Source organism: Alosa sapidissima, chromosome 17, assembly GCF_018492685.1.
Source record: "Alosa sapidissima isolate fAloSap1 chromosome 17, fAloSap1.pri, whole genome shotgun sequence".
NCBI lineage: Eukaryota > Metazoa > Chordata > Actinopteri > Clupeiformes > Clupeidae > Alosa > Alosa sapidissima.
In genome coordinates, this window is record NC_055973.1 from 28,647,369 (window position 1) to 28,674,648 (window position 27,280).

General features: G+C 42.2%; 3 protein-coding genes and 1 long non-coding RNA gene across 9 annotated transcripts; 1 reads left to right on the forward strand and 3 right to left on the reverse strand.

Moving 5' to 3' along the window:
- Nucleotides 1–63: 63 nt before the first annotated feature.
- Nucleotides 64–8,411, reverse strand: LOC121688841. The gene is made up of 3 exons (XR_006024705.1): nucleotides 8,325–8,411; nucleotides 7,609–7,611; nucleotides 64–75 (listed from the first exon to the last, which is right to left on the reverse strand). It is a non-coding gene; the product is annotated as an uncharacterized LOC121688841 (long non-coding RNA).
- On the reverse strand, nucleotides 4,044–5,579 carry LOC121688839 (vicilin-like seed storage protein At2g18540). Its single transcript, XM_042068728.1, has 3 exons — nucleotides 4,831–5,579; nucleotides 4,584–4,712; nucleotides 4,044–4,466 (listed from the first exon to the last, which is right to left on the reverse strand). Exons 1-3 carry the CDS (start codon nucleotides 5,389–5,391, stop codon nucleotides 4,134–4,136), a joined length of 1,023 nt encoding a protein of 340 aa, XP_041924662.1. The 5' UTR covers nucleotides 5,392–5,579; the 3' UTR covers nucleotides 4,044–4,133.
- Nucleotides 5,638–16,743, forward strand: sh3glb1a (SH3-domain GRB2-like endophilin B1a). 4 transcript variants are annotated; one of them, XM_042068726.1, is made up of 12 exons: nucleotides 5,649–5,927; nucleotides 6,643–7,009; nucleotides 8,141–8,282; nucleotides 9,265–9,393; nucleotides 9,691–9,824; nucleotides 10,294–10,386; nucleotides 10,695–10,784; nucleotides 11,725–11,748; nucleotides 13,471–13,560; nucleotides 13,684–13,784; nucleotides 14,694–14,910; nucleotides 15,306–16,743. In XM_042068726.1, the coding sequence occupies exons 2-12, from the start codon at nucleotides 6,947–6,949 to the stop codon at nucleotides 15,411–15,413; spliced, it is 1,191 nt and encodes a 396-aa protein (XP_041924660.1). In that variant the 5' UTR covers nucleotides 5,649–5,927; nucleotides 6,643–6,946; the 3' UTR covers nucleotides 15,414–16,743. The 4 variants fall into 4 exon arrangements, with proteins under 4 accessions (XP_041924657.1, XP_041924660.1, XP_041924656.1 ...); XM_042068723.1 differs by lacking the exons at nucleotides 10,695–10,784; nucleotides 11,725–11,748 and having other exon boundaries at nucleotides 5,638–5,669; nucleotides 5,792–5,927; XM_042068722.1 differs by lacking the exons at nucleotides 10,695–10,784; nucleotides 11,725–11,748 and having other exon boundaries at nucleotides 5,651–5,927.
- A 3,344-nt stretch (nucleotides 16,744–20,087) lies between these two features.
- Nucleotides 20,088–25,868, reverse strand: nrros (negative regulator of reactive oxygen species). Of its 3 annotated transcripts, none has more exons than XM_042068457.1 (3): nucleotides 24,579–25,868; nucleotides 23,630–23,769; nucleotides 20,088–22,245 (listed from the first exon to the last, which is right to left on the reverse strand). In XM_042068457.1, the coding sequence occupies exons 2-3, from the start codon at nucleotides 23,723–23,725 to the stop codon at nucleotides 20,299–20,301; spliced, it is 2,043 nt and encodes a 680-aa protein (XP_041924391.1). In that variant the 5' UTR covers nucleotides 23,726–23,769; nucleotides 24,579–25,868; the 3' UTR covers nucleotides 20,088–20,298. The 3 variants fall into 3 exon arrangements, with proteins under 3 accessions (XP_041924391.1, XP_041924389.1, XP_041924392.1); XM_042068455.1 differs by having other exon boundaries at nucleotides 24,667–25,867; XM_042068458.1 differs by lacking the exon at nucleotides 24,579–25,868 and adding an exon at nucleotides 24,433–24,565.
- Nucleotides 25,869–27,280: the final 1,412 nt, after the last annotated feature.

Here is a 27,280-nt window from a genome sequence, read left to right on the forward strand (position 1 = left end):
ATGCATGATACCAATGCAGAAGACATTTCATTCTCTCTGCTTTTAGAACATTCCGGTTCCTGGGAACATTCCTCTCTGCTTTCTACTGGGTCAGAATGGTCCGCATCTCCTAGTGGGCAGATAAGGCCATCTATCTTTGGCAAGTCAAATGCAACTGCTATCTTGGTGCTCCTTCCTCAATTATGGCAGATGCACAGATGAACAAGATTTCAAGACCAAACATAAACAAGCTTGGGTGTAATGGGAAGGAGGGGGGAAGTAGTGACATTAGGCTCTTTGAAAAATGAAAAAGCCCCAATGGAATACAGGAAAGATTCCAAAGGAGAACTACTAACATATTTCCAGTATGGAACTCTTCACTCATGAATTGCTGAACATGTTTGTTCACTGGTGCACTCAGAGGACTCTAAAGGTGCCGGGGCCTGGACGCATGCCACAGGCAGAGCCTGAATCTCCTCTCTTCTATTCAGGTCTCCAGCCATCGGGATGAAATGGCATATGTGTGTGTGTGTCTGTTTCTGCTTCTGTGTGTGTGGTTGTGTACATGAAGGGCTTCAGGTCACTGCACTCTGTGCATAATGAGGATTACTCAGCTGCTGTGAATCACTAGGCCCTCTTTCTACTGTATCACTGCAAAGCACATCTATTGTATGAAAAGTTTGGGGTCGTTCCAGACCATTGTGTTGAAAACATAGTAGGGAAAAGGGGTGAAAGTCGGGAGCGAGTAGAGTGCAACGTCGGTTTGGATGGAAAATACGCTGTTTGTTTTTTGTTTGTATGTTCGTATTTATGCCTGTGAGGTCCAACATGAACACAGTAGCACCTGCTTACATCATGAAGAGCTTGCAAGAGTAAGCAGAGAAAACAAGAGAGAAAGAGAGAAAGAGAGAGAGAAAGAGAGAGAGAGAAAGAGAGAGAAAGAGAGAAAGAGAGAGAGAGAGAGAGAGAGAGAGAAAACAAGAGAGAAAGAGAGAGAAAGAGAGAGAGAGAGAGAGAGAGAGAGAGAGAAGGAAGGAAGGAAAAGGGGGAGTGCTGGTCAGTTTTTCCATGCCCATTGCCATAAGCCAGGTTTCCTACCTGTTCCAGTGGGGCCGTAAACTTTACCACGGCCTGGGGTGTGATGCCCCAAATGCTCTGTGTTCTCACTTCATCTGTGCGTCTGCAGCCACCCACCCACTCGCACTGTTTACTGGGCTCACAGCTGTGCGCCTCACACACCTGCAATACCCATCTCACAGCACGAGTCTCCCACATATTTGCTGAGTGAGCAGGAGGAGAAGAAGGGACCTCAGATCGAGGTTCAAATATGGTGCTACTGATTTCAGTTTCTGTCCAAGGCTCAACAGGCACTCCCAGGTGGTTTCATGTGCAGCTAACAATTTGTTTGCATGATATGAGATCTACCTTTTCTAACTCTACCCTCAAAATCATGACTGTGCAATATAGTTACATCATAAAAACTTCAGAGGAGGGCAAAATGAGAAACAGACCTCTCAGGCACCTTGGTGACTTTTAAGGGTTTGTGTTAAGGGTAATTAGGGGGTGATGTGTAGTGTTTGGTTTCAAAAACAATTTATATGCAGTGTTTTCCAAACAAAGCAGAGGTTCTATGCATCGGATTACATGCTAGATCTTTTCATTACCTTTGTTGACATTTTCCCAAAGATATAAACAAACGCATTAAAAGCAAAAAAGAATTAAAAAAAAGAATCATAATACAGATGTACAGGTTCGTTGGAATATAGTACTGGAAATGGGGTCCTTAAAATATAATGTTGGTCATTCACTGACAGAATTGCTGTCACTGCATATAAGTTGGCTATAGTGTTAACCTATCACAATGATGGGTAGATTGCTACTGTACCGAACAATCTCCGGTGGTAGATCCGTCTTAAGTGGGAAAGTGGTTTTGTAAGAGGATGCTAAACAGACGCTAAGGGAACAACAGCTGAAGAGATGCTGCCATCTGGTGTACAGTGATGGTGTTTTAAAACAATGCATTTCAGAGAGACAATGCTGTCTAGGGACGATGGGTATACCCCAAGCAATCTATTAATCAAAGATTGGCTAATAACCATGAACAGAAAACACAATCAGCTGACACTCACTGTCCTTTATTGACCTTTACCTACCTGTCACATTGATTACCAGTTCTATGTCTGAGTACCGAGAATGTGTGTGAAGGTTCAGGACCACCTGAACTCTCTGAGGTACTCCAAGACTGACCCCATCCAGGAGGACATGAGAGTGGCTGAGAGGCTCATGAAAGATGCCATGCAGGAACTCCAAAACGGTGAAAAGCACTGATTGACAGGCTAAGTTTGAGATTCAAGGTTGAAATCTGGACACTGCACTGTCCACACTAAAACCACCTAATATTGTTTCTAGAAAGGTGTATGTTATAGATGTACATTATTTCTGTCAGCGCCAGCTTAATAGTTATGATTTTTGTGTAGTAACTTGAGTCATTTTTGTATCTGTTTCTTGACTTACTATTCTATCCATATATTGCCCTCTGTATCTCTTTCACTGTCTGGTTCCAGTTACTGCCTAACATGTACCATTTAACAACGCCTTGAAATGAAGAGATTGCGGAAGGGCCTTGTATGGGTCCCATCCAGGACAAACTGCAGTCTATGGCAGGAGAGGTCAGCAGAGTCATGGAAGAACAAAGGTACTTCAAAACCTACCCAAGTCACAGGATTATGAGATAAATTGAGTTTAGGTTCATACAATCTCAACTATATAGTATAAGGGCTTCTGATAACTTAAGTCACAGGAGTTTTCCTGGCTTGAAGCCCTGAAACATTTTCTTAACAGTATGAACTGAATTACTTATTGACCTCTACAACTGTAAACTGTTTTTCTCTGTCTCTATCCCCTAAACCTGCTGCAGTCCATGGTAGACGCAGTGGAGAGTCTCTGCCCTAACTTTATGAAGAAACCCAACCTGAGGCAGGCGCACCTAAGATCATAGGCCTATAACAAAAACAGCAATGCCTCGCCAAAGTTACTAAAAGAACAATGTCTTAAGTGGGCTAAACTTTGGACCAACTTTCAAGTACACTCATTCAGGAGTACAAACATACTAACAGATATTAAACAGGTTACAAATTAAAGACGAATCACAAAACAAAATGATAATACGCTACAGATAATACAACAAAGAAACAAAAAGAAAAAAAGAAAAAAAGTGCCTTTGTGATTGATTGATATTAAAGTCACTTTACAGGTCCGTTGCTGATAATGAAGGTAAATAGGAATGCTATGTTATAATATGTGTACTTATGTAAAATTCCTCACATGATATGCAGGAGACATACAGTAAGTATAAACATATGAATAAAAGTATGAAGTAGATTATATAAAGTATGAAGTAGATTATAAAGTGGCAGAAGGGAACTGAATGGATTTCAGAAAGTCAAGAAGAGGATTCAATATCTTAGAAACTTTTGTGGTGGAGCCATGCAGCACAGCCCTCATTTTCTCTAGCTTAGAATAGGACAGTGACAGATTGTTGGTGGTGTGGAAGACTTCCATCTCAGTAAAATAAATCTCCTAGCTAAGTGGCGAAAGCTATGAAGTCAGCCTTGTATTTGGGTGGAGGTTATGAGAATAGGATCATAGGGTACATTTAATATAGATAGAATATTTAAAATCTCAGTCCAATAGCAGTGGTGAAAGGGGCAAGACAAGAACATATGAATTAAAGAGACGGGAGCTTGCTGGCATCTGTCACAGGGGGACTTATGTCTGGGTATATCAGAAAGCTTCTCCTTACTTCAATGAGTACGGTGGAGAATTTTAAACTGTATGAGTCCGTGTTTAGCGCAGAGTTCACTGCTACTCTTAAATTACCTATATGTGGATTTATTTTGATCCGCTAAGCTAAAATATTCAGGATATAGGCTCTATAAAATCATAGGATTATGGATTCTTAGGTATGGAAGTGAAAGAAGTCATGCTAACAAAATACTTAACAATTGCTTACTATCTTTTTCACTACTTGAACAAAGAACAGAAATAGCCCAGCAAAGATTGAGTTAATATTAAAAATAATATATTAATATTTATTATCAATGTAAATAAATAATTCAGAAAACTATTCAGTTCGCATCCTCCTCTGTTGTGGATTATTTCCTCCAACAACAGAATGTGGGCTGGCTGGACTTGGCCCTCTCTTCTCTTGCTCTCTTCTTCTCCAGCTTCTCGGCCTCCTTTCTCTCCTTGGCTTCCTTTCTCTGCTTCTCCTTCAGCTCAGCCTTCTGGACTTTCTCCAGTACTTTCCTTGTCTTTTCCTCTAACTTCACCTTCTTTTTCATTGCAGCAGCTCTAAGCTTCTCCTGCTTTTTAAGGGCCTCAGTCATGTGACGCTCCATCTTTTTATCGAACTCCACATCGATCTCTCCCTTGAGCGTCTGATCTTGAACAATGACTTCTTCAATTTGCTTGCGGTTGATGAAACTCTGTGAACAAAAATAATGATGATTAAGTTAATAATCAGGTTAATAATGATCAAGATTATAGCCTAATGTTCTAAGCAGTCATTGCAGCTTTTTCATGTCAGCTGTGTGTTCAGGTACCTGGAGGCCATCATTGAGGCACACCCTGTTGTCTTGGAGTTTCCTCCATTGGTCCCTCATCATCCATGTTTGAAAAACCATAGGTGCTCTCTCAGTGCCACTGGCTCCTTGAGTTGACTCACCTGATACCTGAGAAAACAAGCACAACATTTTCTCAGTTTTCCTCTGTTGTGTAGGATAAAAGTACATATCTTTAGAGGATCAACTAGACTATGTGAAATGTCAAGTTAAAAGTGACATTTCTCACCATCCATTTGTCTGCATGGCTCTTCAGCTCCTGTAGCAACCTTTGCTTCAGGATTGCAGCAGTCAGAGCCATTGATAAGGTGCAGCTCTCCCTTTCTCTGGTCCATTTGTCCCACCTCGCGGACTCTGCAATCATGCGCTCTGTCTCCTTGGCCATCATTTTGTCGTAGTCTTCCTCCTCCTTCATCTCCAGGAGGAACACTGCCCTCTTGTGGTCTTTCTCCAGAGCAACAAGTTTCTTTCTCTCCATCTCAAGCTCCTCAGCCCTTCTGTCCACATCGGACTGCAAGCGTGAGTAGGCGTCGCGGTGCTTCTCCTGTAAATCGCGCTTGCTAGCCTCTCCAGCCGCTTGCATCCTCTCCCTTTCCCTTTGCCACTCCTCCACCTGCGCCTTCCTGGCATGCTCCATCTCCGTGAGATCCTGGAGAAGCTTCTCCAGAGTGGCCTTCAGGATGTTCTCTTTCTCCTGTGCCTCCTCAGTCATGTCAGCGAGAAACAGCTGCAGCTCCTCGGCCCCGGCGGGACTCAGGGTTGCTCTCAGATGCTCGCTAAGTTGATCCATGTAGAAATTGCAGTAATACCAATGCTCTCGTCTCTTTGTGAAATCGTGATCAGAATGTGTGATACTGAAGAAGTGTGTGGCTTTATATACCCATCCAACGTTGTTAACATTCTGAATTGGAGTGGAATTTTGAAATGGAGTGGAATTAAGAATACTCAGTGTGTGTGACTGTGTGTGTGTAGGCTACGTAATAGTAGCTAGCAAAGATTCTAACTCTAGAATCTTTTGGTAGCTAGGCTGCTTGAAAAATAAAAAATGCATTGACGCTGCTTGATGAGGTTTGCACCACCCAAAGCGACACAATCCCTCTGTGCACCATGACATGTCTTGATGTCCACGGTACTCTGGATTTGAGAGTGCAGTGTTGAATGTGCTTTATCCCACTAACCTGTTCCTGCAGTCGGAGCACCTGAACAGGCGAGCGCAGCCCCTACTGCACCACTACTCCCAGGAGACGGAGGTGATGGAGGAGAGCATCCTGCAGCCAGAGAGCCACAGCTCCGAGGCCGAGGAGATGGAGACCTGGACTCTGCTCGGTGAGCCCACACACACATCTTCACATCTCACCATCTCACATCAAGATTCATGGCCAAGCAGGGCTCTATAAAGCACCTTACATTATCGTACTATATAAAATCGAGTGGAATTGTCTGCAGCTGTGGATATGATCACATTTTTATATTCTTATCTTATCTTATAGTTTTTATGATATCAAAAATATTTGAACTGGAGTTGTGTTGCTTATGGCAGCCATTTAGATTAGATTAGGTTAAAATGTATTGTCATTTAGCAGAATACAGGTACAGAGCCAATGAGATGACATCCAACCAGAAGTGCAAAAGAAGCATTACATAACGAAGTGCAGGTTGAGTATAGTATTCTGTGCAGTTAGGCCTATGTAGACACGATTGATCTTAATTATGTACAACAGTGTATAGTTAGATAAATACAGGTTTTCCAGATGACATGTCTCAGTGACAGGAGTATAGGGTTATGTACAGAGAGTATCTGAGATCATCAGAGAGTTCATGAATCACTTTTAAAAAAGACATATAGGCTGGCTACTATTGATCTGCAGCTGCAGCACCCCTGTCGTTAGGAGAGGGGGGGGGGGGGGAGTAATTAGGCCCATTATTACACGTATAATTGTCAGGCTAATTTGAAAATATAGCAATTGTACATTGTAATGTAGAAACAATGACGGTTTACGCATAACTTAGGCTAACACTGTCTTTCTCTTGAGCTACATAGGCCTAAGGCTGAAACTGTCTTCGTGGCAAGTCAAAGACCTCAGACAGCCTAACGAAAAATACGCACTTCCCTCAAATGTAGTTTGAGTCAGGCCCTCCTCCCTTCTGCCACCGTCCGACGTACCAAACAACTGTAATCCCACATACAGTGAAGCGATTGTGGTGGGAGGGATTGCCCTGTCTACTCTGAATTGCAAAAAATAAAATATCACTCTGTATCTTACGTACATTTTAATGTCATTGTATCCCTGACCTTGTATGGACAAGTTTTCGGCTGATAGCTGACTTTCAAAACAAGAAAAATCATGGATTTTAACGTCAAAAGATTTGCAGCGGACGCCGGCACTTTCCTCAGTCGCGCAGTTCAGGTAAATAAATGCAAGTCGACGGTCTCTTGAAACTACTGGTGAAAGTGTTACTGATGCTTTCCTATCAAGTCGGGTGTGACCGACACATTTTTACTGCAATTATGGCAGGACTGAGAATAACTCCATCATGGCCTTTCAGTTGAAGGAAGTGTTTACAACTTTGCTAATGTGTTAGCTAATTTACGAGTTATAAAAGTTCATGAAATTATTTGCTAACGTTAGTTTGCTAGCTAGTTAGCTATCATGCTACATTAGTATCACATATGCAACTTCTGTTGTTTTTTACTCCCATTCCTAAATGCAACATCGAATCAAGCCCTAGAGCATGGAGTACATTTAACAGTTGTTTTTAGCCTCAAAAAGCTAACGATAGCCTTGACAAAAAGTCCTGGGATAGCAAACTCAGCACATCCGGTTTCTTTGAGCAAGCTGTGATTGTATCGTTAGCCTAATGATAGTTGGTGGTAGGCTAGCATACAGGCTAATATTACTGGTTTCCTTGTCAAACCAAACCTCTTTGATTTAATAAATGATTCCTTTACGGCAACATTGAAGGCTTACATTCTTTCTATATGCATGTAATGTGTGAATGTGTAAACAAACTTTTCAAGCTGGACAACTAACCACCTCTAACTCTAACTAACTAGCATAAGTTCGTAGCCACTAGTTAGCTCAGCCAGAAAGCTGTGTAGCGTAGCTACTATTTTAGCGTTCATCTAGTTTGCTATCTGCTAATGTTAGGTAGGCTAAAGACAACCTCGCCTAATGCAAGCTAAATGTATTGATTTACCTAACGTTGTTTATCTGACAATATCAAGTAATCGCTTGTTATGTGTCTCAGTACAAACATAGGAAGGCAACATTACGACCCTACCTAGTTGTAAATTAAATCTCAAACTTATCTGCAATACTCACACCACTGCAAGTATTTAGGATAGACATTTAGTTAGGCAGCAACAAGTAATGTTCAGTTAACGTTACTGTCCGTCGAACTTTGCGACATAATAGCTGTTAACTTTGCCTACTGTATATTGCTATAACTATTCAAGTAATTCCTTGTAAACGAAATTATGTAGGCTACTGCACCCGAGATTCACTCTAAAGTGTCTGATACTGTCGACCCATCCACAGTTCACCGAAGAAAAATTTGGACAGGCAGAGAAAACAGAGTTGGACGCGCATTTGGAGAACCTTCTGGGCAGAGCAGAATGCACCAAGCACTGGACAGAACGGATAATGAAGCAAACTGAAGTCCTACTACAGCCAAATCCAAGTAAAATACTTCACACTGCACTGAAGTTAATATGCACTTTACATCCTTCATATACCCTTGAAAAGACCAGGCATACATTTCTAGTGGGAGATCGGCATGGATATCTAGTGTGAGATCACTCTGACAACGAATTTGCAGCACTGTGTGACAGTATTTCCATAAAAAGGATTTTAATCCTTATGGCACCGGCCAGTATTGTGTTCCGGTAGAGGCCCACAAATAACTCATATAGCCTATCAATAAAATGCACAAATGTTTTTTTTTTTTTTTTAACATCCTTAGTCTGTTAATTTGGGCAGTCCACAGCCTGATATTTATTCATAATTCATCACACAAGAGTTAAGCAAAACTTCAGCCTACTTCAAATGTCCTAAGCAGCAGTGGACACAGCTGCCCACTCTCCCCAAAAACTTACACAGAGCTGTCACATGGCTACACTCGGAGACAGCAACTGGGGGCCCATCTAGCATGCTGACAGGAGCAGCTGATCTACACACAAAAGCATCTCTGACACCTGCCTACTGTTTGTTTGTCCAGTCCTAAGAGAATTCACTATCATTTCACAAACTGCAGCCTCCCATCTGTGTTGCTTTCCTTTCAAAGCAGCAAGAAAGGAGTTTGCAGAATTTGTTGGAGTTTAAGTTGTACATTTGGTCTCTTCTTTACCTTCATTGAGTGGTGCTACTTTGTAATGTAAACTTCTGAATTGAAAATTCAGGATCCTTTAAAAAATATGTTTTGTATCTTAATAGAATAAGTGGATACTGTTATGTGTTATGTCATTCAGAGCTTTCTGTTTCATGCAGCCCTGGTAATATAACCCCCAACTCCCCCAACAAATGAATACCTATGTATTTAAAATGTGATGTCATTGAAGTGCCTGTGGGTGTAATTGCAGGTGTCCCAATGCTTTTGTCTGTATAGTGTATGACTCCTGGCTTTCACCTAATTGAGTTACTTTCTGTCCAACTACTCCATACAGATGTGAGGATAGAGGAATTCTTTTATGAGAAACTTGAGAAAAAAGTGCCAACTCGGGTGAACAACCATGAGCTGCTCGGCCAGTCCATGATCGATTCTGGGAACGAGTTTGGACCAGGAACAGCCTATGGTAATCATTAAAACACCTTAGCGTATTTTGGATGAACATGTACAGTATTTGAATCAGCAGCAAATCTATATAAACTGTCCTACATTTCCAGGACATCAAGTTCTAAGGCCCTGTTTCGGCATTCAGGCGGGTGCTTAAGATTTCTGATAAGGCACAGACATCTTCCTTGATTTAAGCGCTTGTATTTCACAGAACCAGTTATACAAGTCATAAGAATACTGCATTTGTTTTATTATTATTATTATTCTGTGTTCAATGTTGTGTCTTTGTCTTGTTGCCCTGGTCGTATTACTATAGGCAACGCATTGATTAAATGTGGAGAGACAGAGAAACAGATTGGTGGAGCTGAGAGAGAGTTTATCCAAAGCTCTGCCATCAACTTCCTGACACCTTTTCGGAATTTCCTTGAGGGCGATTTTAAGACTATCTTGGTGAGTAACTGATCTTTGCAGTCTGGGTTATGGGCAAAATTATATGAATATATAGTGCTGTGTAAATGATGGCAATCTTACAGCTCATTGTTGTAATTCAACAAAAAGGTCTATTTAGTACTTATGCACATCGAGGAGAGGAATACCTTTTAAGAGATGGTGTTTAAAATGTTTTTCTTACTAAAATTAGAATACCATGTGCATCCAAAGCTCAAGAACAGCATGGCCTTAATTTCATCTAAGTCCCAAGACTAATGTTTTTTTGTTAATGTTTTTCAATGTAGTTTATTATTTTTCTCTGATCAAAGCAGTAATATAGTTATGCGGTCACCAGACAGAGTTCCCTGTGACACTGCAGATGAGTGATCTTGTCATTGTTTAACATAGACAGTTTAATGATCTTGTCATTGTTTAATGTAGACAGGTGTGAGCCTAACACCTTTGTTTGTTTAACCTTGTTTATCTTCAGAAAGAGCGCAAGCTACTTGCGAATAAGCGGTTGGATCTGGACGCAGCCAAGACGAGGCTAAAGAAGGCCCGGATGGCAGATGCCAGAGCCGTGGTGAGTGACTATGTCCGTGAAGCCGTGAAATAAAGCCAGCGGCAGCCCACAGGAACTCTTCCGTAATCAGGAAGGAGTGAAAGCCATTTTCTGATGCCTGTCATTTGCGTCACGTTCTGCTGATGTCACAAGCCACAAGACCCCAAACCACTGCTCTGTGTGACAGCCAGCGTGAAGGCGGTTGGGATCTTCCCGAAGATGCTGCTGTTTTTGTTTCTCTGTGTAGTTGTAGTTTGAGGTGGCAGTGTCGTTTTTCTGTCCAGATCTGTCTTCCTCTGTTTTCCTTCTTTTTCCCTCTCTCTCTTCAGTCTCACGGCTTCAGCCCTCCACCAGGGGATGTTGACTATTCAGCCAATTTCTTTTACATGGTGAACTTCCTTCATGTCAAATGGGAGAAGGTTTGTCTTGGTTTAAATGGTCTTAGAGGCCAGCATTTTGACCACAGGGGCTGCCTACTCATGCAGATTGATGCATTTCTTTTTCTGTCCCCTTTTCTCAGAGAAAAACGAAAAAAACACCCTCCTTAAATGTATAACCTTGAGTTGTAGGGTGATGGTTATCAAGAACCATTTCTTGTTTTGCCTCAAAGCCGTTTTAGAGGTTTAATGTTGTTTGCCCAACATATCCCGTGACATTACAAAATTGTGCACCCACCCTTTGTTCCATTTGGTAAAAAAGAGAAGTAGACATTTTGCAAGAAGAAGGAAAAAACAGTACTCATCAGAATCTGCTCTGAACATTTTTAAAGGACATATATAGAAGTGCAGAAATCCTCTCCACTGAGGCAAAGCAGTATGTGTCTGATTTCCGTTGTTTTTTTCTAAATGCCAAAGACATTTTTACCCATAATTGGACCTCCTGGCAAATAACATTATCACATGAATCTGTCTGCCATCCCCTAAGCTTGTGTAGAGCACATTTTACAGTAGGTCTTCATTATTACTAGATCATATGTCCTCAGTTACGTCGCCATTTTTCACTTGTTGGATAACTTTCAGATCCAACGCAGCAGAAGGCGGCAGTTGGTGTTTGTTTATTGGTGAAAATGTGGTGTTTTAGTGGTTGGTGTGATGGAGCTGTGTGTCTGTCTTTGCATAGCAAGTTATGTGTAGTTGTGTGGTGCAGTAGTAAGGTAGCTTTGGTGCACATGTTGGTGTCCATGTGTGGCTTTTTCCTGACAGTCGGTGTCAACAACTGCTGCTCTAATCTCTATCTCTGTCTCTGTCTCTCTCTCTCTCTCTCTCTCTCTCTCTCTCTCTCTCTCTCTCTCTCTCTCTCTCTCTTTTTTTTTTTCTCTCTCTCCCTCCCTCTCTCACACTGGTTTCAAACGCTGAGCAGATGTGGGCAGAGGAAGTGACAAAGGTAAGAGGAATGCTCTTGGCCTTTGCTGGAAGGGCCTGTGCTTCTTGGCAGTTAGCCGTAGCCTGTAGCATGAGCTCAGCTCTGCGTCGCAGCCTCAGGCCCCCTCTTTAGCCACGCTCGCTCAGGTCCAGAACAATAGTGAAAAGCTGGAAGGAACCGGACGGCCGTCCCTACCATTGTGCAGCACACCAGCTGCCCCCAGTCAGCGTTTACAAGCTCCTTCCTGCGTTCTTCTGGCCGGGCAGGTATCAGCGTGCTAACGCAGCGTTGGAGGATAGAGGTTAGAGGATAGAGTGTTGGCTCAGTGGGTTACTGCACCTCTGAGGTTGGTCCACTTGTGGCTGCTTCATAGACTAATTGAAACTAAATGATGACAAAACAGAGGTACTTTTAGTTGGACCAAAACTAAAGCGAGATATTGTTCTTAGTAATCTGGGGAACTTGGCGCACCAGGTCAAACCAAAAGTAACAAGCCTCGGTGTCATCTTAGATGCAGAGTTAAGTTTTAAGCCCCATATCAGTAAAGTTACTCAGACAGCCTATTTCCACCAGAGAAACATTGCCAAAGTGCGGCCCTTTTTAACTCAACAAGATGCAGAAAAACGAATTCATGCCTTTATCACTAGCAGGTTAGACTACTGCAATGCACTTTTCTCTGGTCTTCCCAAAAAAACATCTAAAGAAATTGGCACTCATACAGAACTCTGCGGCTAGACTTTTAACTAAGACCAAGAAGAGAGAACACATCACCCCTGTGTTGGCTGAACTGCACTGGCTCCCTATTTCCTATAGAATTGATTTTAAGGTTATGTTAATTACTTATTAAAGCTCTGAATGGCATAGCACCTTCATATATCTCTGAGCTTTTAATATCTTATCAACCACAAAGGAAACTTAGATCATCCAATTCTAATCTTTTAATCGTACCCAAAGGGCTTCACAAGCAAAGTGGAGAAGCTGCTTTTATCCATTATGCCCCAAAACTATGGAACACCCTGCCTCTGTACATCAAGCAGGCGAGTTCAGTAAATATTTTTAAAAAAGATCTGAAAACATACCTGTACAGGAAAGCTTTTAGTTAACTCATCTTATCCTGTAGACCACTTTTTCTTATATCTGCTGCCATTGGAGGGCGCAGCCAGCCAGAAGCAGATGGGCTCCCCCTATTAAGTCAGGTTCTGCTCAAGGTTTCTTCCTGGAATATGGGAGTTTTTCCTTGCCACAGTTGCCATATGGCGTGCTTATGGGGGGTAAAGGGTTAAGGCTGCCAGTCTTATGACATGTTATTTTTGCTGAGGGGATCATAAACGGCCCCAGCAATGAAGAAAAGTGATTAATAATGACTGACTGACTATTATTGTGTTACATGCTTCAAATGTAAAGCACTTTGAGCTGCATTCTGTGTATGAAAGGTGCTATACAAATAAAGCTTATTATTATTATTATTATTATTATTATTATTGTGATCTTAATGTGTCAAATGGATTGTGTCATCTCTCCTCTCTCACTTCATGCCTGTGCTGTTGTTTGAGTTATCCATCGTACATTGCACAGGACTGATGTGCCTCATGTGACAGGACATTTTCCCGTTATGAGTGTCATGAGTTTTGGGCCATCTGAGTTCTGACTATCTCCCATCCCCCATCTCTCTCCCTCCCCTGCTCCCTTCATCTCTCTCTCTCTCTCTCTCTCCCTCTCCCCCTTCTCTCTTCTGTCTCTCAGGCAGAGCAGGACTTGAGGATGACTCAGAGTGAGTTTGACCGACAGGCGGAGATCACCAGGCTTCTCCTCGAGGGAATCAGCAGCACTCATGTAAGTGCCGCAAGAGTCAATGCCATACCATCCCTAATCTTAGCACCCCGACCACTAAACACCAGGGGATGCCCCCCCCCCCCCCCAACCTAGTTTCACCCACATTTGGCCTTCTCCCAACAGGCACACCATCTGCGCTGCTTGAATGACTTTGTGGAGGCTCAGACCACATACTATGCACAGTGTTACCAGTACATGGTTGACCTGCAGAAGCAACTTGGAAGGTACATTACTCAGCACAGTTCCCAACTTTCTATTGACCCGACCACATGTAGCCTTGTTATGCTAAGTCATTTGGTATGTGTGCATACACTCTGTTAGTTCACATCAGTTAGTAACCACCATGCTGTCATCCATCTGAAGTTTCATAAATGGTTATGGTTATGGTTATGGTTATGGGATTTGGCAGACGCCTTTGTCCAAAGCGACACACAAATGCAAAAACAACATAATATTTAAAATTTAACAGGGAACAGATTAGAATGTTGGTCAAACTATAATAAGAATAAATGTGGTCAAAAGGACATGTCAACACTCAGAACATTTTGCTTCACTTTGTGTGATACTATAGATGTGATGAGTAGGGCAACCCTTCTGTATACTGCACACTTTTATTAGTCATGAAATCTCATGAGTTATGAACGGTAGCCAGTGACTGCCAGACACTTAAAATGCAGCAATCACAGATCTATTTTTGGGTAGTAATAAAAAGAATGGCTTGAATTCTATTATCAGTAATTACGTTTCTGCTGTGTAGCCTAGAGCAAGTCTTGCATATATCGTTATAATATGGGGACTGGATAATTTAACTAAAGATGAAAAACTCTGGGTTAATGTATGCATGAGGGGTCATGTAACATTGTAGTTAAAGTGAAATAAATACACATGTATAAATGTACTGTTTATTTATAGCAGCACCGATGTTGAATCTCGTGTCTCGTGTCCTGCGGTTTATACACAATGTGGCTAATGCACAGGGAATTACTAGAGTCACCTGCAGAGAGAGAAGATAGTCAGAAGTGGAAAATAGATTGTGGCCTTACTAACTATGAGGGTATACCTAGCCTTACCTCAACTTAGTGTGTCCCTCACAGTAGCCTCACCCTGTGTGTGTCCTCCCTCTCCTCCTTTAGCTTCCCTTCCTCATTCGCCTCTAACAACAACCAGTCGTCGGTGAGCGGGGGTGCCAGTGTGTCGGTGCCCACCCTCCCGCTGTCGTCCTCTTTGCCTGCTGGCCACAGCTCATCGGCCTTCAACGAGCTGCGCAGCTGCAGTGGCAGCCGTAAGGCCCGCGTGCTCTACGACTACGACGCCGCCGGCAGCAGCGAGCTCTCCCTGCTGGCAGACGAGGTGGGTGACGGGCCGCCACACACAGCAGATAGGTGCTAGTGGCTTTTACACCCTAGCAGATGGGTGCTAATGTGTGAGCTACAGGTGACAATATAGAGGAGATACAAATGCCTTGCAAATTAAGAAAGAATTAAATTTAATAAGCTTAAAACTTGTGGAGAAATGTTTCGGTCCCAAAATGTATTATATATATATAAACTTATTTGACTGTAAAGAATCATTGTCTGGATTATATGCAAAAGGATGAGTTCTATCAGTTATATAAATTCTCAAAGTAATAACTGGCAAGGACTTCAACTTCAAAAGCATGGATCCAGAGTAGTTTTGTTTGTAGAATTGTTGTACTGACTGAGTACCTTGTTCCACACATGCATGCTTATCTTTGTCTCTTTCAGGTGATCATGGTTAGCAGTGTCCCAGGGATGGATCCTGATTGGTTGATGGGAGAGCGCGGGAACCAGAAGGGGAAAGTGCCAATCACTTACCTGGAGCTGCTGAACTAGGCCCTGGGTAGGACTGGAGTCCTGAGTACCTGATGGATAGCCACAGCACAGCCAAGCATAATCCAGCCCCGATCTCATATTTATAATAATAATTAATGATAATAATAACTTGTATGCAACTGTGCTTTTTTAGCGGTGCTTTTTTGTCTGTTTTGTGCCATCTGGTTGAGGGACAACTCTGCTGCCTCTAACCACCACACTGGGAGCTTGATGGGGTCCGTCCCACCAAACATCTCAGAGCCCCCCCCCCCCCCCGACCCTGCACCTTACTCAACACCCCAAAAGTGTTTACAAATCATTTATGCAGATGACGTGTTGGTTTTTGGAATAGTGATTTAGGTGTGATTGACTGCTACTTGCTTCATTAAGGGGCAGTGAAATGCAGGGGGAAAAGGGGGGTGTTGTTGTGTTTTTTTCCGAGAGAGATAACATGTAAGCACTTGAATGTAAAGAAAGACTGAAAGCTTGAGATTGATTTTTATTTCTTTTTCTTTTCATTCTGAGAAGTCTTAGTATAAGTGGGACTGCTTTGAGAAGTCTGTGCCTCTGAGAGAAAGGCTGAGAAAGAGCTGCGTTCCTCCCAGAGGAACCTTTTTTCCAGGGTTGACCATATCAGTATCTTGAAAGAGAGCCTTCTCTGAATTCCTTTAGATTAAGGAGTAGAGACAGCAGGTCATCAATTACATTTCGGGCTCCATTGCTTTAGTACCGTGCCTTTGGTATGGCCGGATAGGCTAGAGGTCTTACATAAATTACAACACTTAAACCTCTGGATTTAAATGCCTTAACTGCACCAGAACTCTTTGTTCCTGCCATTTCAAGTTAGGCATAATGAAATTAAAGAAGAAGTTTTCCTCTTTTTCAAAAGACAAAAAAACATGGACCAACTTTTCACCATTGACCTTAATGACAAGAAGCACACTCCACCCCAGTAGGCCACCCTTCCCCCACCCCCCTCCTCTCAGGTTCAGTCGTCCGTAGGGTGTAGCTAATGCTCATGAGCACACAGGAAGTGAACAGGAAGTGCCTTAACGTATCCTTTAGCCTTATGTGTGCATATAGCACTGGGGTTCCTTACAGACAGTTTAATTAAAGAAAAGACATGGTCTTAACCCTCAGCACTAACTTTGCCTACATCCTATTCTCCCCTTACTCTTCTACTCTATATTCAATTCGATTCATTGGTTTCTTATCTTAATTATATAACAGCTGAAGAAAACAGGTTATCCATTGTTAATGGCCTCTTTTGTCTTTTGTTAAGTTGTTTTCATAGATTGTTGTAAAGAATGTAAGCATTATGTATTAAAGACCCTTGTGGTATATCCTTTTATGGTTTTATTGTGTGTGTGAATTTGTATGACATATGTATTGATACTTAACTATTTCACACATATTTGTTAGATATATTATAATGTGAAATTGACACTGTACTGCCATTCTAAAAGTTACGTCCTGTATGTCCACAGGGTGTTGTGAAACAACTGTCCAGTAGAGGTCAGACCACAGTTAAGGAAATTTTGAACATTACACATATAGATCATCAGGTTATCTAAATATAAACTCTCAGTTATTTATTTGTCCTACTTCATATTATCTTTCTAAGTAGCTAGTTCGGCTTTTACAGAAGCCACACACAGCTAAAAATAAAGATATTTGGGCAGCCGTGGTCCACTGGTTAGCACTCTGGACTTGCAACCGGAGGGTTGCCGGTTCGAGCCCTGACCAGTGGGCCGTGGCTGAAGTGCCCTTGAGCAAGGCACCTAACCCCTCACTGCTCCCCGAGCACCGCCGTTGAAGCAGGCAGCTCACTGCGCCGGGATTAGTGTGTGCTTCACCTCACTGTGTGCTGAGTGTGTTTCACTAATTCACCGATTGGGTTAAATGCAGAGACCAAATTTCCCTCACGGGATCAAAAAAGTATTTATACTTACTTACTTAAATGATTTGTGGAAGTAATTTAATTTCAGAAGTCACCATGGCCCTGGAATAAGTTTCAGGTGTCAACATGAGTAATAACTGAAGTAGCCAAAAATGGAAAGAGCAGCTTGCAAACATGGAAATGAAGCCTGTTTGAAACAAGTCCACAAACATACGGCCGAGTTAAGTCTCAAAAAAACTTTAGGGTGATATGATTTGTAGCATCATGCAATACATTTACTACAGATGTGATTTAACCCACGGTGGTCATACTTCAGGGGGAAAAAATCAGTGGTCTGTCACATTGTGATTCAGTATATATATGATTGTTCTGAAACATAAGGAACTTCAGTAATGTGTGTATTGGTGGGTTTTCCATAATATATGGTTCTTGGAACTCAGACTATATTCTATAATTAGAAATTATCAATCAACAATATATGTGAATGATCATTCTGCGTAATGTCAGGATGTTTAGCGTATGTGTGTGTGGGGGGGGGGGGGTCTTTTGACAGAATATGTGGTTGGTCTTGAGAGGGTTAAGAGGAAGTGCAGCTGCGTAGGGGCCAAGAGCTTCCTGTTTGCTGCTGGAGCAAGCACTCTCCAGCTGCCCGTTGCCCAACCCCCCTCATGCTGAAGAAGGGACGTGCGGGGCCACATTAAGTGTGCGGCTCCCTCCCACGTGTACAGGCCTAAGCGGAACAGAGCCACAATGTGCCATCTGCTCGCACCATCGCCGGCCCCTACCCCTCACACTCCTTCTTGTGACCATTTCACACTGACCTGTGGGCTTCGATTCTCAGTGGAAACATCACAGGTAAAAACCCAAACATCAGCACTCCGATAAAAAAGGATATCTGTCATCATGTGTGGAGATAAATAATCAGTGTGAGAGTAAGGGAGGGTGCTGTTAAGTATTAAGATGAACAATGCACATACAGTAAGTGTATGAAGGTAGATATAAATCATGAATACATATCAGAGGTTTGAGTTATTGGAGTTTCATCCCCTCATTCAAAAATAAGAATTCGAAGGCATCGGTTCACAGAAAGATAACTTACTGAAGCAAATTTCACAGGCCAACAGCACACCGACCAAAGCTCTCTTCGTAATTTTCTCTGGTAAGATAAGAGAAGTACATTTCCTCTTTCTGAGCGTGTGACCGTACAATATCTCTAGATGTACTATTTTTTACATACACTAAATGGGAGTTGACATCTTTCAATTGCTCAATGTCAGAATTTTTCTGCTGATGGTGAGAAAAATTTCTCACGTAATAGACTTAAACCCATCTGCTAAGTTACCGGTACACAATCTACAAAATTGATGAAATGCTTAAATGAGAGCCCTTTAAGACACTGTTGTGTCAATCAAGACTCTTGTGCTGTGAATGTCTCAATGATTTGAAAGCCCATCAGATGGCTTGCACCTCTATGTAAAGCTCTCTTAGTTTCTCTTTCAGTCTTTCCCTTCCTCCCTCTCTCTCTCTTTGTGTGTGTGTGTGTGTCTTGCTCTGTTCAAACCACCATGACCCAGAGCATCACCACAGTGGTATTCTGGTTACACTCTGGGTTAGCCTGCACACACGGCACTTGCCGTAGGGAAGACACTCAGAAAGACCTCCAAGCGTTTGGCACTAACTTCTAGGAGTGTGGCCAACACATCTGCCATTTACCTTTTCACCCTGGCTCCCCTTCACCACCCCCACCCCCAAGACCCATCAGTAGACTCTTTTAAGCGAGACGGTTTGAGACAGAGAGAGAGAAAGGGACACGGACGTTAAGTCACACTTTCCACTAAAGGCGCTGGGTGATTGACATGGTACTCTCACATCGGTCTCTGTGAACATTTGCTGTGACCACACTGGATAATTTAATGTGGCGCACCACTGAAACTCAAGTCACAGTACCAACAGTAGGGTCGGACATCTATCCATCAGCTGATGGCCATTTTCTGTCGTGGGAGGATAGAGAGACTGTTTTGAGTATAGTGTGAACGCTTGCCACAGGGGACTTCAACACTTTTGAGAAATGTGAGAAAATAGACCACTATTCTAGTCTAACAGGATGACCACGTGAGACAGTGGAATTAGGGGTCAGTGAAGTGTCCTCTTTGGCCAGCAGCTGTAGCCGCCTTTATTCCCTGCAGCACATACTGGCGATAACATCAACCCCCCACCGTTTGCAGATTCAAAACTGGGCAGTTGCTGCACATCTCAGCGAAAACAGGAAATTTCAAGTTTCCTCTCCTACTTTTAGCAACCCGCTCTGCATCACACAGGGCCTCAGCAAACTCAAACTCACACGCATTCACACACGGTACCTGCACACCGACCAGCAAGCCGCAAGATGCACTCGGCACGACCGCACGCTCTCAGCCTACTCCCGTGACACCAAAACTGAACCACACTCTGCTCTCGACCATGAGAACAGAGGGCACACCCTCACAGCTGGTGAAAATGTGGTGAATGATTATCTGATCACACCCTTTTGTTATTTCTTCTCTTCTTTACTTTTCTTTTCTTTTCTTTCAGTTTTACAATAACTCACAATGAACATTAACAATGATGACAGCAACCTATTGATCAAACATATATTCATTATTGATTAAATCTATTGATCATGGTATTTGTGATTCTTTCCTATTTGGGTCTACTCTGATTCAAGACAGTACCATGTTATTAGCCTACTGCTTTTGTACTTAATAACTTCTAACTTCAAGTCACTTCACTTCACTCACTTCAAGTGGTAAAACGAGTCATTAATAGATGGATTTTAATATCAGATTCATGACAGGCATTGAGTACCAATATACGTAGTGACATTTTGGCAGAAAATCATTTACATTGATAAAGAACAATAAGCTCTTTGACATATTTTGTTGCAAAAATGTATCAAAATGTTTGATGACATACGCATGACTTTGGTGTGTGTGTGCGTGTGTGTGTGTGAGTGTGTGTGTGCGCACATTAGTAGGATGTTGCTTTCCAGCATTTCTTCTTTATGGCGTTGGGTAACACTCTGGGTTTGAGGGTGAGGAAAATCAAACCAGTGATGCTTAAGAAAATTACAATCATCGATGACAACAACAGGATGTACCACCAAATGGACTCCTCATTGTTGGCACCACATTTGTGGCTGTCAAAATGAACTACATTCTGTGTCTTGTGTGTTTGGTCAAAACATCTGACCTCTGCTAGGTCCACAATATTAACAAGTTTTTCAAACGTTCTGTACCAGTTCAAGTGACAGCAGTTAAAACGGTTTCCATTCACAAACACAGATTCTAGTGTCTGGGCCAGCCTGCTGGCCTGTTCAGAGGGTATGGTGGTGAGGTTGTTGCCGCTCAAGTCTAGGAGCTTTAGGTCCAACTCCATTAAAGACTCAGGCAGCTGGGAAATTGAGTTTTTTGAGATGTTGAGAGATCTCAAGTGGTGGAATGGGGAAAAGTCAAAGTTCAACAGGCCTGTGTTCCCCAGCCCTAGGTGCTGGAGAGTTCCAGCCAGCCCTGCTAAAGAATTTGGCTTCAAGTGGAGGCCAACATTGTTTGAGAGTTCCAGATGGACCAGAGGAGAGCCCTCGAAAGCAGAGGGCGATAGGTCCACTATGTTGCACCCTGCCAGGTGAAGCTGTCTCAGCGAACCAATTTTCCCCCAAACAAGACAGTCTGTATAGCTAGCATTTGTATCCTCATTCTGGTCGCACACCCCTATTGTGTTGTAGCTGAGGTCTGCTGTGCTCAGCCGAGGCAGACTGGAGAATAGCTTGGGTGGGAGTCTCTGGATGTCATTTAGGCTCAGGTTGAGATGGGTGAGATTATTGAGGTCACTGACGGCCCTCTGTCCAGCGTGAAGCGTGGTCACCCGGTTGTTACTGACGTCCAACTCGTGCAAGGTGGCCGGCAGCTCCCCAGAGGAGACGTTGAGGGACTCCATACAGTTGGTCCTCAGTTTGAGCTGATACAAGTGGGGCATTTGCAGAAGGAAGCCCCGAGGGAAGTTGGCGATGAGGTTTCCACTCAGGTCGAGCAGCTCCAGCGAGGAGATGTCACCATGCAGAGTCTCGTCCCACAGCTCCGCCGTGACGTTGCTTACATTTCCCTGGAGGTTGTAAAAGACAACGCTGTTGGTCCAGTTGGTTCTGCTCATGTTAGCCAGATGGTGGTAAAAGCTGATCTTGTTTTGGGAAAGCAGAAGATTGCGGAGATGGCTGCTCGCTGGCAGAAAAGGGAAAAATAAGAGCTTGTTGTCAGACAGATCTAGAGTCTCCAACCGAAATGTTTCTTTCAAGTCCTGGTTGGTGATGAACCACTCTATGTTATTGTGGCTGGCATTCAACACAAGCAACTGGGTCATCTCAAACTGAACAAGGCAGGGGAGAAGGTTGAAGGCTAGGTTGAGTCTTTGGAGATTGTTTAGGTTATCAAAAGCCCCATCAATCTCATACAGTTGGTTTCTCTCAAGGTTGAGCTCCTTAAGCTGGTGAAGGTCACTGAAAATGGAATCATCCAGCCTGGACAGAAGATTCCTGGACAGAGACAGGCGTTCCAGAGAGGTCAGATTCTGCAGCAGCTCAGAAGCCATATCCTCAGTGATGGAATTACTTGACAGGTCTAAAACCTTCAGACTGGATAAAAAGCGCAGGAACTGCCCAGTCTGGCCGTCGCCATAACGAAGCATATTTTCTGCCAAATTAAGGCTCTCTAAATGGAGTAAGTCCCTGAATACATTTGACCCCACTGTTTCTAAGTCATTGTTTGCACAGCTGAGGGATCGTAGTTGGCGGTATCTTGAGAGGCAGCCATTTTCTAGTGCCTTGATGTGATTGTTGTTCAGGGAGAGGTCTTCAATGTTCTCTGGCAGATCTCCGGGCACAGAAACCAGCTGTTGGGCATCACATAGAGCCATCCTCTGTGTCTGAAAGACAGAAAGGGTATATGGGAGGAAACAAATATGAATTGTGCCCCAACACATTTTGAAACAAAGGTGACAATGATCACCTGAGAAAGGGGAAAATTCTATAAATCTCTACTGGTCTCTACAGTGTAGGTCCAGTCTAGGTCTTGAGCATATCTTTAGTCATATGGGGGTCTCATCATGAGGTATTGTGACTTAATGTGAACAAAATTTCAGTGTGGTAAATACAAATTACAATTAAAATTGATTTATCTTATTTAATAAACAAACAATAACTCTATTTTCATTCTTGGAAGAAAGAAGACAACTTTCAAATTGTACATCAACACGACATAGAAACAAAACCCTATTACCTTTGTAACTTTATGTGTCTAACACTCAGTAAATGCAAATGTATTATTCACTTCCATTTACGTTTGGATTATAATTGACAATAAAGCAGACTTTGACTTTGACTAATCCATTAGTATCAAAATCACACCAGCACAAACGGCTTAATTTTAACAATACACTGGACACAGTAAAACCTACATAAAATGAGAAGTGACTTAATCAATTCAATCAATCAATTCAATCACTAAAAAATATCAAAGAACTGAAAATTAGTCATAATTATATATCCATTCATTTCACATCTCTGAAGTTCAGATTAGAGATAAAGTTTTAAACTAATTGAAAAATCAATATTGTGAAATTGTCATGTGCCCCACTGTTTGTTCCGTTCTGAGCACTGAAGTCAGATATGTTTCTGAAGTTTAGAAACAACAGCATTTTCCTAAAACAGGTTATATCTACGCAATCAGTTTGCGTGAATATAATAGCTGATTTTACAATTGCAAGGCGAGTGGTAAAGTCTAGCAAGCAATGTTAGTTTTTTTTTGTTGTTGTTTGTTTGTTTTTTGTCAGTTTTAAATTAATTCAACTTTCACTCATGTTTGTGAATAAACGTGATTCATAACTAATACTATACATGGAATAAAAACTTTTTTTTTTGCTACGGTAACGTGCACCTCGACAGACCTCACTCACCTACTACAACGGGTTCTCTTACATTGCCCCCCAAAAGTCATCCAAATTTCCACAAATCTAAGCATGATTACTACTACTACTACGACGCTACAACTACTACTACTAATAATAATAATCTAATAGTCTATAATGTATTTTTTATAGAATAAAAGAGAATAAGAGTTTAAGATAACATTTATTATACATAGGCAATATTACATTTGTGATATAACAAGGTCACTGTGCTGTAAAATTCAGTAGTAATGGAATTACTCAACTGAAATTTCGGTGCTTCATGAGCACATTCATATAGGCCTATTGTATGCCTATGGCCTATTGTATGTGACCATGACAATTGCATTGATCCATCACTTACCAATTTGCAAGCTGATACAGGTGGATGGCAGAATGCGGTCATCATCAGGTAACCCAAAGTAAGGCCCAGTGTGGGAAACAGACTGAGGACAGGCATCTTGTCATATTCACTGAATTGAAATCAGTCGCCTACATCTCAGTCTGCAACACATATTACACATACACTAGTAAGAGATCTGTTCCACCTCCACTTTCATCTCCTCCACAACAACAAACTACGGAATCATCAGTGATGGAGTCAGCCTGTGTATTTCATAACTTAACCTAGGCCTACTTCTTAATAGATTGGAGATAGTATAAACAGGCCTTATTAAATAAATTAATAAACAAATAAATGCATAGCATAAAAAGTGAATATGCTGTAAGTATAGTTCTGTACTATTCCATCTTTTCAAGGAAACATTTACTGTAGGCCTGGAGGGTTTTAAAAACATTTTCCGTTTTATCTCTCCTGCAGCCCCAAACTGAACGATGTTACAAATCAGAAGAGTGGACCATAGCATCTAAAGCCAGCAGCGTCGCAGTAGCCCCCTGCTGAGAAGGCTATCCCCCAAGCATAACACATAGGGCTATCAAGGAATCTGAATCCATCCATAGGAGGTGCATTGGACCCCGCATTCTACATTTGTTCATCTCATTACTTCAAGATAGACTGTATAGCCCGTCTATACGCACGCTAAAAATAATAATAATAATAAAATAATAATAAAAAAACACCATGCCGTGAATGCAGATGTGTAGCCTAAACTAAATCACGGATGCATTTGAAGGGTAAACTTTTCAACTCATTGGACATAGGCCTACCAAAAGAAAAAAAAAACCTTAGTCGTTTTTCTTGCATGGGCCTTCTATAGTAAATCGATTGATAAACAAAGTAGGCTATAGGCTATCTGACGCGCTGCAACTCAGCGTAATCTTCAATGCAGTCCTACACGCATCTAGCGGTTTACCTCTGAGCCGTAACCTACAGTCAGCAGCAACACTCGAGCTGAAGTTTCATGTGGGCGGTAGATGGTGTTCGGTGAAGCGTCCACTTACGCTAACGGGCTTGCGTCCTCCTCCGCAGCGGCACGGGCAGGTCGACTCCGCGTCATAGCCACAGGCAACACGTCCACACCAATGGCCAGTTGCATCTGAGATGCAACTGTTTTTCATGTACCGTTATGAGCACTGAATATTTGCGGAAGCAGGCAACGGAAACCATGTCACATGCAGCCCGCTGCCAAGATCATTAAACTTCTGCAGAGCGATGGCTTAAAAAACACGTAGTTTTTTTTTTAAGGCAACCACATTGCAATTTGGTCACGAGCCATTACAGTATAGGCTTAACGTGCACCAGTTGAGGTTCGAACACATGCCATGGGCATGATTAAAGATAACCACTGAAGGTATTTTTAGAATCTGTAGCTCATTAAAGATTGACTTTCACTATCTGCATGAGAATATATCTAAGGCACTTTAAGAATAACTTATGGTGCCTTAAACCGTCATGTTCATAACACAACTTGAGGCATTAAATTACCACTAAAACCAACAAGGGTGTGCCCCATGTCACCCACTACTGGTTCTGCACATCTGATACAAGCAGAGAGGAAACCACTGAAGGCTCACACACCCTTCCTGCCTGAACTGAAGTTGCAATGCTATCACTTCTGCCCTCAGCAACTGTCAAAGTTGCACTTTAGTTTCCAGCTTCAGTTCAGTAGCCACATAACACTAAACCCCTAAATAAAAGCGGCTAAACTAAAGTGTGAGGTCAGTGCTACTGAATGGTCATTGTAAATATGTATTTATTTATTTTTGGGGGGGGGGTTCAGATGGCAAAGAAACTCAGTGGTATTGTGCAACCATTAGAAGGCCTTGGGGGCAGTGCACATCATCGTGTGACATCATGTCCTGTCCTGTGTTGCACCCCAAAACCATTTCACACTGCAGGCATTACTCACATATATCTCCACTTCTCTGAACATGTAGCCTCCATTGCAAAATCATGTCGGTTTATCTTTTACAACATTAGGAAGATCAGACATTATCTGACACAAGATTCCACACAACTTCTTGTACAGGCCATGGTTATCTCCAAGATTGACTATTGTAATTTACTGTTAGCTGGCCTACCTGCTTGTGTAAGATTGTTACAACTGATTAAGAATGCTGCAGCACGCCTGGTCTTCAATCAGCCAGAGGACACATGCAACTCCTTTCCTAGTTACTCTCCACTGGCTGGCTCCCTATAGTGGCCAGAATTAAATCTCTCACTTTGGCCTATAGAACACTGACTGGATCTGCTCTCTGCTATCTTAATTCAGTGATCAATATATAACCCCAACTGCCCACTGCGGTTGTTGTGTCGACCAGCCACCAGCCATACTAGGTCAAATTCAAGACTCTTCTCAGTGGTTCCTTGCTGTGATAGTTTTGGGACTTTCAAGAGGGGTCTAAAGGCATATCTGTTCAACATGCACTTAGTTTGTTAAGCGTTTCTTATGTATTATGGTTTGTATAGTATAGTATTTATTTATTTTCAGTGTTGATTATTATTGCTATTTTCCTTAATGCAGTCTTACCAACTTTTTAAATCGTTTACTGTTAAATTTAACTTTGCATTGTTGTTATTTGTATTCGCTTTGGCTAAAAAAAAAAGCATCTGCTAAATACCATAACCATATATCTTGAATATCTTGATCTTCATTGAAAGCATGAGCCTTGTCTGATGTGTGCTGGTCATGCAGACAGTATTGCCTGCTAACCTGTTAACGTGAAATGAAAATCAATACGTAACAGACACCACTCACATACAGTACAAGCAATGCAGGCAGTGTGACACAGGTCATAGTATTCAGCTCACACCTGGTCAGTTGACCCTTAGTCAGATAAGTCCGGAAACCTGTGTTAGTTTGGGTGAGAATGTGGTTGAGAAAAGATCACTAACCTGCCTGCAGCAGTAGCTGTCAGCCCAAGACTGCCATCACAGACCAGTATCTTATCAACCCTGAGACAGAAATAGTCCTCTGAAGTATATAACGGACTTTCCTCCTAAAATGGAAGTTGTGTGAGAACCACCCACACAGAGAAAATGATGAGTTTTTTCCATGGAGTTTTTCGCTGGAATGAATCCAGTGTCAAACATAGGTCAGCAAAGGTCAACTACTGTATCACTACATGTGACAACATATCTATTAATCATTATAATAAATAAATATTAACTGAATATATGCTTTTCAACATCTGGCATTTTTTCTCTCAAAGGTGATTTGAAAAGCAGTGGCTTGGTTTGGTTCAACACCATCAACATGGTTGTGTAAGTGTTTGGCAGGGCAGTATACTGAAAGTAGCCTTCAGGGGGGTATTCCAAGTACGTGGTTTAGTGACAAACCTGGGTAACTTAACTCAGAGTAAGTGGTAAACCTCCTACAACAAGAGCCCTATGGTATTGTTTTGTTAGGAGAATGAAGCCATACAGCTCTTCTATTAGGAGGAGTTAACTAACCCAGGTTTGTCACTAAACCTCGTACTTGCAATACCCCCCAGATGACTGAGCAACTTTGTGACTATTGAAGAATACAAGGGCTCTACCTTGTGGATGTTTTCATAATTGCAGAGGACTGGAGCATTAAAAACTACATGTTCCCAAGGGGCTGGTCACATAAAC